This window comes from Hippocampus bargibanti, linkage group LG08 (genome assembly GCF_051943395.1).
Source record: "Hippocampus bargibanti isolate YZ-2025 linkage group LG08, ASM5194339v1, whole genome shotgun sequence".
Taxonomy (NCBI): Eukaryota; Metazoa; Chordata; class Actinopteri; order Syngnathiformes; family Syngnathidae; genus Hippocampus; species Hippocampus bargibanti.
Window position 1 is genome coordinate 16067886 of NC_142741.1, and position 12740 is coordinate 16080625.

General features: G+C 41.3%; 1 protein-coding gene across 1 annotated transcript in view; it reads right to left on the reverse strand.

Annotated features, from left to right (window-relative positions):
* The window catches only part of plcl1 (phospholipase C like 1), a 92061-nt gene that overhangs the window by 19619 nt on the left and 59702 nt on the right, over positions 1-12740 (reverse strand). Inside the window, exons 3-7 of the mRNA XM_089003396.1 lie at positions 10826-11113; positions 7722-8000; positions 4936-5327; positions 1622-2729; positions 900-1076 (exon numbers count right to left, since the gene is read on the reverse strand). Of these exons, the coding sequence (XP_088859522.1) occupies positions 900-1076; positions 1622-2729; positions 4936-5327; positions 7722-8000; positions 10826-11113 (2244 nt within the window). The remainder of the gene's footprint in view (positions 1-899; positions 1077-1621; positions 2730-4935; positions 5328-7721; positions 8001-10825; positions 11114-12740) is intronic.

Sequence of the window (12740 nt, forward strand, 5' to 3'; positions counted from 1 at the left end):
ATTAGGATGCCCCCTGGACGCCTCCCTGGTGAGGTGTTCTGGGCATGCCCCAGTGGCAGGAGACCCCGTGGACGACCCAGGACACGCTGGAGACACTATATTTCCCAGCTGGCCTGGGAAGGCCTCGGGATCCGCCAGGAGAGAAGAAGAGAGAGGAAGTCTGGGCTTCCCTACTGAAGCTCCTTCTCCCACGACCCGACCCCGGATAAGTGGCAGAAGAAGGATGAATGGATAGTTGTTTTTGTTTTTTACTTCAAGATGGTGCTGCAAGAGTGTCTGCCTTGACAGCAGCTCATGTAATTTGTTTTTCTACTTCTTTGCTTCCTTTCCTCTTCCTTCCATAACTTTGCTGCTGTGAAATGTAAATTTATCAACTGAGAGACTATGAAAGGTGAACCCAATCCAATCCAATGTTTCGGCCTTTAGCTCACAACATGTATGTGTGACTTCCAATCAATCCTTTTTTTTTATCCATTCTAGATAAAAAAAAAGCCAATTTCAATCTAGGTGTGCCATTTTTTTCCCTTTCGCTTTTGCCCCATCACTCCTTTGTACTTTTGTACAACTATTAATCAAATCAGTTCAGTTACAATTGATCCATACAAAAGGTGCATTTTTATGAGCATTGTATATATTTGTCATTTTAATGCTTCATGACTTAAATGTAAATTTTCTGATACTCAAGATAGATCTGCCAATTGTTATTGTAATAAGAATATTCCGAATAATTTAATTGCTCAAAAAGACTTTAGGTGTGATTTGTGCTTGAATCATGAGATTTATAATATAACATTCTGTTGCCACCCCACACTCTCTATGCCATCTTTTAACAAGCCAATGTCCCTGCTTTTTATTATATTTTCAAAATGTATTCAGAGACAGGGGAGCACATGTCTTACTTGGAATTCAAAGGTTTCGTCAAAGAGGGGATCATCCTGGTTCTGCAGAGCAGTGCGTGTGCGCTGCTCCGCACAGTCAGCAGGTACTCCATGGAGTTCCAGAACCACGTAGGGGTCAATGACCTCTCCCTTGGCGCCAGATCCCTGAGGTTTGGGTAGGTTGTGTGCACTAATAACCTGTTTGGCAGAACATGACATCAGTGGGAACCCAGGAGGTAGTGTATAAGAAAATTCCACATTTCCTCAAATACTGTAGTGTCCACGAAATTAGGCACTACATGCCATATCAGACAAATAATCACCTTTCATCAAATATCGTCGATGCCTCCCTCTTTCCTTGATCAGACTTTACTAACCAAAACAGCAGCACTTGCCAAGGCATGTTTTTTATGTTTTTCTATTTCTTTAAAGGAATTTAGTGAGCATTTGAATAGACACTGATCACTGCACATGTGCATCAATTTTTATGTTTCAGGTAACTAGGTCGCTTAATTCTTTTGCCTTGTAACCATTCATCCATTATCTGCACACTTTATCCCTATTAGAGTCACCAATGAGCTACCACGCCAGCTCATCCCATATAGAGAAAATAACATTTACGCCCACATTCACAAAGACAATCTTTTTGTCCAACTGAAATTCAGTAAATACATGAAAAGTGCTTACCACTACAAGGGGAAATATGGAAATGAAGTGTTCAATAATACAATATGGAAAGAAACCTTAATGCGAAGAGTTTGCGGCGGGACACCAGGTACGCAGCCATGTGTATGGGCGCTGAAATATGAGACTTCATCCCTCATGACAGCAGGTCGGAGGACATAACCACACCCTCCGTTTTGAGAGAAGCGGCCCTTGTGAAGGTCCAGCATGGCACCGGGGGTCTGCTGGTTTAAGGCCACGAGCTGCACACCACCTTTCCAGTATCCCTGCGGGTTTGGATTACTGGAATCCAGACGCACCGAGCTGGGCCGCACCCTTGTTAAAGTGCGCTTGGTGAACATGACGAGGTCTTCCGGACTTTCTGTGGTCAGTCGCCCGGCCTCCCCTTCACCCAAGGAGCACAGCGTCCAATAGGGTGTCTCGTTCACCAAGGGAGTTCCTGGAGAGGCGGGACTGCTGGGTGGCGAATGCTGCTTGCGAACAGCTCGCTGGTTGTAAAAGTGCCGGCTGTCTGTCCGAGCGATGGCCACCAGGTCCGAGAGTTCTTTGTGGAGGCGTAGTTTCCTCGGTTGAGAGGGTGGCGGTACCACTAAAACCACGCCCAGATCCTCCTCACCCGGGATGGTCAATCGCCGCCCAGCCAAAGGACCGCCTCCTCCGATCTCTTCTTCCTCCTCAGACACTTCCCCGTCAGATCCTTCGTGATCCGGTGGGAGCTTCTTACCCACTATTAGAATACGTCCCTTCAGTTGCTCAGGGGACGGTAAGGTGGTGGCTCGACCCCCCAAGCTGACTGGTAGGGATTCCGGAGTATAAAGTCGGGAGCCAAGTACTTTCTTCAGATGCTGTGCGATCGTGCGTTGCTGGGCAGGCGAGCAGCGTTGGCAAAAGTAGACCAGGAGTGGGTACTGCGAGGTCAGAAAAGCGTACTTGTTGACCACCTCTAAAGCGGAGCGGATGGTGACGGGTGCGTGATGGTGATAATGCTGATGATGGTGGCAAGAAATGTCTGGACCATAGTCAACCCCAAGTAGGGGCTCCCCTTCTGGGCCATCAGTTACTCCGAGCTCCAGGCATCTACAGCCAGACTGAAGGGCTTTGATCAACCCACCAAGGTCTGCTCTGCCATGGACTTGATCATCCAGAAGGTAGGATCGGTATGAGGAGCTGACGAAACAACCAGCAGAATTTGTTAAAACCACAGTTGAACAGATCTTTAGGTAATTTCTTTCTTGCCGATCCAACGAAATGTTTCGAAAAGTTTTTGAGTTTAATGCAATTCTGCCCAAACTTTTTATGTCGCACAGAAGGTTCTCATAATAACAACAACAATAATATAGTCAAATATTTTGTAATATTTATGAAGGGTGAGGTTAATTGTTGGAACAACTTTAAACCACCGAGAAGGATAGAGACATTTAGGGAAATAGTGTCCATTAGCACAACAAAGCAAGTTGTCCAAAATTATTTGTTGGGTTATTTTACTTTCTATTTTTGAGTTGGGGGACAATAGGTTTTATTTTTATTTTTGCTTGTTTTGGTATTTCTAGAAACACTCGCTCCAAAAATGGAGTGAACCTCTTCTATAAGGAATGCTATTTGCATGTCAATATTTTGCTGATTTTTGTATTTATCCTCCATTGCTAAGGGCATCCACCATTTTCCGATCCGCTCTATCTTCACAATGGTGGCGGGGGTTGCTGAAGCCTATCCCAGCCATCTTGGGCAGGAGGTAGAGGACACCCTGAATCACTTACTGGCCAATCGCCGGGTACACACAGTCAAACAACCATCCATATTCATACTCGGGAATTTTTGGAGTGTGCAATCAGCCTTTTATGCATGTTTTTGGAATGTGGGAGGAAAGTGGAGAACCCGGAGAAAAGCCACACAGGCCGGCCCGGGGAGAACATACAAACTCCACACAGAGAGGCTGGAGTGGGGAGTTAACCCACAACCTCGGCACTGTGAAGGTGACACGCTAACCACTGGAACACCAGGAGGCCTTACTTTGGTCAAAGAAATTAAAAATACACCATCATCTGTATGCCAAGGAATTCCTTAGAGTTTGAAATGACTCATTCTGCCATGCAGAAATATGTCCACTCCAGTGTTTTTTTTTTTTCATTTACACTCAAATTCCAGGACCGACAGAATATCGAGTTTTAGGACTACATAAACATTCAATTCAGCGTAAGAGTCATTAGACCAGTTGTTCTTAAATTGGGTTCGATCGAACCCTAGGGGTTCGGTGAGTCGTCTCAGGGGTTCGGTGGATCCTCTGGCGCAGAGGTCCACCCCTCAGTCTAGTCTGCACCATTAAAAAAAATCATTTTTTTATTTTTTTATTTTTTATTAAAGAAGGGTTCGGTGAAAAAGCATATGAAACTGGTGGGGTTCGGTGCCTCCAACAAGATTAAGAACCACTGACTTAGACTCTCTTCTTTCATCAGTAAAAAATAGTTAATTCCTAAATTATATGGGTCTGGAATAATATGAGGTGCAAGTGAGGGCGGCTGTTCAAAAGACAAATGCTGTCCCCTCGTGGAAGGGAAAAAACATTGCCAGAGGTCTGACCAGCGCTTTATCGGCACCCCCGCAAGAAAAACCAAAACCCGGGAAACAAATTTGGCAATGGCGCATCACGGCATATTCTCAATTCCCAAATAAATTCGGAAATGGCAGTGAATGAGTAAATTTAAGACAAACGTAGTGCTTGACAGCCACGCTGTGGCATCTACGGGGTTGATACTCATGGGTTTTCGTTATTTGCAACAGAGTTGACGAGAGGGCAGAAAGTCACAAGCAAGCAGCAATTCGCAGACTTCAGTCACAAGACCTATCTTGAGTTGGTATCAACACGAAGCCCGACTTGTGGCTATAGTCTTCCTGTAGTGAATGTATTCACATTACATCCTTTTTATGAAGATTTTCATACTTTTACACTTTTATTATAGAACGTGTGTGTACCATTATGGATGATGCTAACATACACATTTTATTTTGACACCCCACAGTTATGAATGCTAAAATGTGGCCTAATATATTTGTAAGTACAACGAGGACGCTTTTCTTTTCTTTTTTTAATTTTATGTTTTACAGTGTTTACCCCCTTTTACACTTGTGAAAACAAAGAATGCTAAAAGTGTTATGCATGAGCAATTGGTGATGTAAGCATCACCTCCCGTGACCCAAATGAGTATAAAGCAGTCTGGAAAATGGATGGATGGATGGAAGCTTCCTTTGCATGACGCCTTTGTCGGCATTATGAGTTTGACATTGTACTCTTATAACAGTTGCTACCTTATTACAACACTTGTACGTCGGCAAAGAATGTTGAAATGTTACTTCACATGTGTGATGAACTCGGTACCTAATATAGTAGTGTGACAGAGGCATGTTCATGTCCTGGCACACCCCCTCGTGCTCAGGGTCGAGAAGTTGACACTCGGGAGACTGCAGATAGCGAGCGAAGCCATCCAGCCCCAGCAGACCCCTCTCCTTGCCCTGGGCTGAGGGCTCATAGCGCCTCAAGAGCTCCAAGCAGCCCTCAGTAGTGGCCAAGGACAGACCCTGCTCAGTCTCCAAGAAGAGGCGCAGGTCCTGAGGGTCCAGACACTCGCGGTCCTTGGCCAACTGCACCATCAGGAAGTAAACGTCCGGCCGGGTGCATAGCTCACAGAAGGCCTCCTGGAACTCCTCGCACGTCACGTGGGAGGTCAGCTTCTCCTTGCTGCGCTGGATCTCCTTGAAACGCAGACGGATCTGTGAAGGCAAATCATATGATCAGGACAGAGTGCCATCAGTGAGATGAATGTTAACAAACTTTCACAAACTCGTGACTCATCCCTTCCATGAAGTTGGTAGATCTGATTAAACAGTGGTTTATTTTGTTTCGTAGAGGAAATGGAAATGACCCAGATACATGGTGCCGTAATAATGTCATCCGTATTACTCATACTTTGTCCTACTCGCCCTCATTTGTTAATCTTGTCCCTTTTCTTCTTAACATTCTTTCTGGTTATGTGCTCCTTCGGGAGTAAAAAATAATGTCTGCCTTTCTGACAGCAAGGGACACAAATGCAGAAGGCAGCTCGAGAGTCACTGCCATTCATAAAAAACAATAAATGAAGAAAATACCGATTGGAAAATATTTTGTTTCTCATCAAGACAAATTCATGTTCACTCTATCAAAGTCGTTTTAGCTTCTCCCTTCAATCGAATGTGAAAATATACCTGCCTGCCTCCCTGAAGAAATTAATTACTTAACATTTGCAAACAAAACAGGCTTATTGACCCCATTTTATTTTATACAACAGTGTGGGACATCGCCTTTTACATGGAACGATATACGAAAGCTCGTGTATCAGGTTAGACCGGGAAGTCCAAAGGCGTGCAGAAATAAAAATAGATCAACAAAATGAATAAATCCTGTATGGTGCGATGATGCAATGCGGCAGAAGGGAAGTGCAAGAGGTTGGAATTGCACATGACATTTGATAGTTGGGTAATTTCATACCTGACAGAGAAAAAAAGAAAATTGTGCTCAGAAATAGATTATTCTATTTCAAAGGATGAATAGAAGTGGGGATGTATGTGACATGTTGATATCAATGAATTGTTTTTGACGAGTGTGATTTCAATGTCAAACAAAATAATCATCATCAATACTCATGATAATCTTATAAAGTAGGTGCATCAAAAACATATCAAAAAGAGGACCTGTATCTTTTACAGAGAACCTCAAAAAGCAGGATGTTGTATAACTCATAACAGCACAACATCTCTTCATCACTGTTCAACACCCATTTTGTGTAGTTGTTAGACAAATCGCTTATGAATGTCATTTTATGTCTGCACAATGGCAGCTTTGTCGCACCCAACCTCTCTTCGTCCATATACTTTTTTTCTAGCATTATTTTGTACATATATACAATACTTTTTTTGTCGCCCCCCCACTTCCACCCCTTTCTATTTTACTGCAGTAGATTGCAAATGTCGCCATTGTGGGACTATTAAAGGCTTTCTGATTTTGATTCTGATAACATAATACAATTCGTACACGGCGCCATTGACGTCAAGATTTGATATTTGAAACGTAAAACCACAATCAAACAACAAAAAGTGCATTTCCTTCAACAATAATCACCCAAAACAATAAATATAATTTTAAAAATAATGATTATGTTCTACTAAAAGATCAATGGTGAGATCTAAAAAGCATTTTGATGCACAAACAAGTACTGTACATGGCATTTGTGGAAGATCAAAGCACTGATTGATGTTGACTCCTTCACTGCCAGAGTGTAAAGAGTGTGTAAATGTGTTCACTCCAGTGCCAGGGTTTTTGTCAGTTTCACTCAAATTGCAGGACCCACAGAATATTGAGTTTTAGGACTACATAAACATTCAATGCAGTGTAAGAAACCTTGAGACTCTCGAAAGGCAAATGCTGCCTCCTCATGGGAAGGAACAATATTGCCAGAGGTCTGACCAAGCCTTGAAACGGACCACCAACACCCACCCACCCCGCAAGAAAAAAAACCGAACACATTTGGGAATGGCAGTCAATGAGTAATCCAGTTTTAGAGTGTACAGGAAAGTGCCAATTAAAAAAAACTTCTCATTTTGTCTCAAAATGCGGGGCAGCACCATTGGTCCATTAGGAAAAAATACAGCACGATCAAGAAAGACACAGTGAAAACAAGTTTTTGCCCGTAAGTTTTATTCTAAGGTAAGTTTGTATGTATTATTGTCCCATGTGTGTTGAAGTGAGTTGAATGTTGTGAATTTTGTTCTTCTACTTTGTTCCTTTCACAAGTTTGTTACAGTAACATTTTCCACTCTGACAAATCTTATCCAACTTCCCTAAGCCTGTCTACGCCTCATACATTAGCATAATTTTTCCCCATTAGGCACAATTCAATGTTTTTACTGTTTTACAGTAAGAATCAACCTTCCATCTTATTTTGAGAACATTTAATATTTTCAAATTCTCCCCATACATAACTGTATTTAATTTACTACTGCAACGTACCCCCCACATATGAATATATCTTTACTTTATATTGAGACAGATGTGTGATGTATGAACCAATGTTTTGTGAATAGTCATTTAAAAGCAAAGGTAACGCTCCATAGCAAAGGTAACGCTCGCACCTTAGCCTCCTTGATGCCAGGGCAAAGATTAATGATAGTCGTGACCGCCACATCCTCAGACACGATGCCGTAACCATCTTCGTCCACTCGAGCAAACTCTGTCGCCAGCCACTCGCTCCTCATCTTGCTGCCCACACTGCCCTCCATCGTTGCTGCCTCTCCCAGACCGCCACCTCCTGCGAGTACGCCACCAACGATCGAGGGGTGCGCCAACAAATAGCGGATGCCCGTCACCCAGATATTGGCTACATCCGATGAGAGTGCCACCAAATCTAGAGACTGTATGGGTGAAATAATTGCAATGAAAAAAAATTTGAAATGATCAATGAACATCCAGCAGGAACTTTGACCGCAACCGTAATTGCACTTTCACTTAAAGAGCCAATTTATTTGTAAGAATTTGGTTCAGAGTCCAACTTGTTCCGATTGCAAACTGGTACAAATTGCACAAACAGTTTAACATTTCTGGGAAGAGTCTAATATTTTACGATTGACTGGCGGCCAGTTTGTCAACTGACCGAGGACAGCTGGGATAGGCTCCAGCACGACTGCAACCCATGTGAGAACAAGTACTGTAGATTACAAAATGGATGGATGAATGGTTGGTTGGAGTGAAGTACAGTATTATTAATTTGAACCCTCACATATTAGCAGTTGTTCGTGAACAAATTGATTTGTAGATTTTTCTTGGAATCTATTTTAAAATTATTCGTCAAAATTGAATGCCTTGCATGTTCATGTGAAAACAATACATGCATTCATGATTCAATTTGACATCACCAGACAACATCTTGGTCATTAGAGTGTTTTGAATTCATGGCATTCATTCAAGGCCTAACAGCTTTTCTCGTATTACAAAAATGTATCCACTGGAATTAATAAGTGGTGTCAGAAATACCATATTTTCCACACAATAAGGCGATTTGGGGTTTTGGTGCACCTTTAATGAATGGGCACACCACATTAAAGGTGTATAGAGTAAAAGCTACAACAGTGGCTATATTGCCTCATAATAATCAAATTAATCCACAACTATTGATATACAGTACTATATGATGTCATCTTTTCGTGAAGGGCTGAGTCAGGTACTCGTTTTCGACAATGCACTTATGCAGAGGATGATCATGTAATTAGTATAGCTTTGTTATTAGCTGGACTCATTGGGTAACTATTTATGTTTTCACTCTTGGCGCTCTGTGATTGGCCAGTAACAGAGTGACCTTTTGCTGATTGCAAAAAGAGCCGTGCCTCACTCTTTTACAAAATGACAGACAGTGACTGATGATCTCTCTCTGCTTGGCTCAGCTAGACTTTGGCTCACGTTGCTCAAATCAGTACTCAGTTTTCTTCAAATGCGTCTGAAATAGAGGCGAGCGCCTCTCTTTCAGTTTATCTGATATTTAAAGGACAACCGACGTCACTTTTTTGTTTTTTAACTGACATCAGAAACACGTTTTATAGCATCTAAAATACCCAAAACACGCAGTATGATATTTTTAGTCCAATGCAAAACACCAATAAAAATGACTTAAAGTGTCCAAAATCTGCAAAAAAATTGAGCTGCGAATTGGGAATTTTCAGAAAGTCCCGCCCCCATTTTGTGATGTCACGCCAAGACGTCTTGCATTGCTTGTGAATCAAAACAATGGCTTCAGATTCGGAGAATATGCTTTCTTGTTACACATCCAGTTATGAATATGATTCAAATAGCTCTGAAGAGCAGAGCATACATGTTTGCAATCGAAAGAATGTATTTGGGCCATTTTGAGGCAACATTGGAGGAAAATCTCTCACCCAAAAAAAGAGGCACAAAATGGCAACCTCCAGTGGCCCCCTCCGCTTCCACAGGCTGATAAATTCCTTATAGGGAGCTTGAATGCCCTCTTCTGGCGGCTTTTGGGTGCAACACGGTTCTCAGACCAAACATGTACAGCAAAATACATTGACGTGATGGAAGGACTGCTACAATGTGTCTTTTTTCAGTCCGGGGGCGGTCCTTTCGTGACGTCACGTACGGACTCGTCACCAACCCAAAAACAAGACTTCCTGAATAATCAGAGCGAGTCTTAAAACATAAAATATAGCTATATGTGGTGGAATCTTATTAAAATACGCTCAGTAGAAGTTATTTGAAGCCATTTTACTAATTTAGGACACAACTTGTCCAGAGACGTCGGTTGTCCTTTAAAGATAGTTGTTCAACGTGTTTTGTAATGGACATTGCAACTGACAAGATGAAGCCGCAAATAGCTCGTTTTGCGTCAGTGACTCTTCCAATTTTCTTGTTTTTGTTTTCATCTGCTTGCTTCTAATTTGGCTGATGTTATGCAAGTTGTCTTCGATGGAAGTTGTCTTTGATTTTTAAGATCAAAACCATAATTTCAATCTAAATTTTGAGTAGATAATTTTCAAATAAATATCGCAATTACCATTCAATCAATCTAAGTCAATTTTAGATTTAGGATAATGTAACAATGTATGTTCCAGTGACAGCACCACCCACTTCGACTCCAAATATGGATATTTATGGGGTGAAGCGATACTGACACAGATACAAATATAGTCGCGTACTCGCTCATCCCAAGATAAGAACCATTTTTGAACTTCAATTTGTCCAGGCTATCTGATTTCAGCCACTCATCAATAATCATGCTGTGATTTTTATCGGCATTTATCAAAGCAGATCGAATATCTTTTGTGTTTGATCAAAATAAGACATTTTAAAGTTTCTGCTTTTTTTTTGGAAAGCAAGGAGGAAAACCATCAACTCAATCAGATTCAAAAAGGCAAATGAATACACCATCAATCTCACTTGAGTGATATTGCTTAGACACTGTTAATAAACAGTAATTTGGGGACAATGGTTTTGTATTATTTGTATAAGTGACCACAAAATCTCATTTCGAAGGATTATCTGATTAATCATTGAAATAATCAAACGTATAACTGACTCTCTAAAATATTGGATAGTAACAGCCATAAGAATGATGAATTCACGACTGGTGAGTACACCGCCACCTTCGGAAAAGAACTCAATGGTTAACAAGTGAACATTTCACACATTCAAGTAAGGCTGCGAGAGCTTCAATTCCATTCAGTCTTACCTGGTAGTCCTCCCCATGTATGACAGAGAATGCGGCTTCCTCAGCCAGTTGTTCACACAGGGGTCCATTGTGCAGGAAGGTCTCAGTGCTCTTGCCTGTTCGCACCTCTCGGATGCTGGCGACATCAAGGCGGGCACGATCTCCATCCTTCTTGGATGGCTCCCAGCGCAAGCAGCTTAGGTCAGGTTCCAGTGTGTAGAAGCGACAATAGATGCGGGAGTTGGGGCGCACTTTCTTCAGTTCGCATCCACCCTGCATGAAGGCCAGGCAGTCGGCTGCGCTGTTCACCTATGGAAGAAAAAACAGTGTTATGTTTAACCGACAAAGGCCAGCAATATTTAATTACGTCACATTATCTGTTAGGCCTTGGAATGCAAAGGGATGGAAAATTTACAGAACTGTAAAAGTTGACAAATATTCCATAATAGTTATGATAATGAATAATAATCATCATCATCATTATTTATCTATCCGTTTTAAAACCTGGTTATCCTCAAAAGGGTTGCGAGGAATGTCTCAAGTCAACCCTTGCTCTTTTTGGGCAATAGGCAGGGGAAACCTTGAACTGAACTGGTTGCCAATTAATCACAGTGCACACAAAGACGAACAACCATCCACGCTCACGCTCACAGCTCGGAACAATTTGGAGTGTTCAATCAGCCTGCTATGTGTATTTTTGGAATGCGGGAGGAAACTGGTGTAGAAAATCCATGCAGGTATGTTCAATCAGCCTGCCATGCATGTTGTTGAAATGTGGGAGGAATTCGAAATACCCGAACAAAACCCGAACATGCGTGGGGAGAACATGCAAACTCCACACAATAAGTTTGGAGCCATCCTTAAATTATAGTCAATGAAAAATAAATAAATAGGTTGGTGAATGCGAACAACAACAATTACAGTAAAGTCTCGTTATATCGATATTCAAGGGAGTCCGAAAAAATATCGATATAACCGGGACTATCGATATATCCGACCCTGTTTGCATGTAATTTTCTCCGTGCGTGCATAGAAATAGTATCGATATAACCGGGACTATCGATATATCCGATATCGATATAACGAGACTTTACTGTATTCACAAAAAAGAGCCCCTCAAATTATGTTGAAGTGAATGTTGAGGAAACCTCTGCACTGTGAAGCCGATGCTCCAACGAGCAGACCACCGTTCCTCCCTATATTATTATTATTATTATTATTATTATTATTATTATTATTATTATTATCATTATTAGTAGTAGTAGTAGTAGTAGTAGTAGTAGAATTATTATTATTATTATTATTATTATTATTATTATTATTATTATTATTTATGCACTGCTTATCTAGACACTCAAAGATGCTTTACTATCGAGCCATTATTTTTGCACTTGCACTTTGACGTCCTTTATTGGAATTAGTTAGAAAATGGCGCATTTCGAGCACATATAGAAGCATTTACAGTATTACATAATCAAATATATTTTGAGTTTACTTACCGAGTCTGCTTTGGAAAGTCAACTGGAAGTTTGAGGGTTTCACATTAGAATGTACATTACATATTGCTAATATAATACAGTAAAGTCTTGTTATATCGATATCGGTTATATTGATCGTATTGCTTATTATAATACTATTTTCATTTCTCTGCAAATTTCTAGTCTTTTATGTATAATTAGTTCCGGTTAGTACGATACCTGGTTATTACGAAAATCTGGTTACTACGGTGCCCTTTTCATCTCCCGCCAGCCATTTTGGTCTGCTTATATCGATACAAAAGTAGGTTACGCTGAATCGATATTCAAGGATTTCAATACAGTACCACCATTAGCGAAATTTGTATCAGTAACACCGTTGGTCACGTGACCAGCTTTCGTGTCTTGCACTGTGTAGCAGAGCTGCAATAGTATCTGAAACATACTGTAGTCTTCTTATA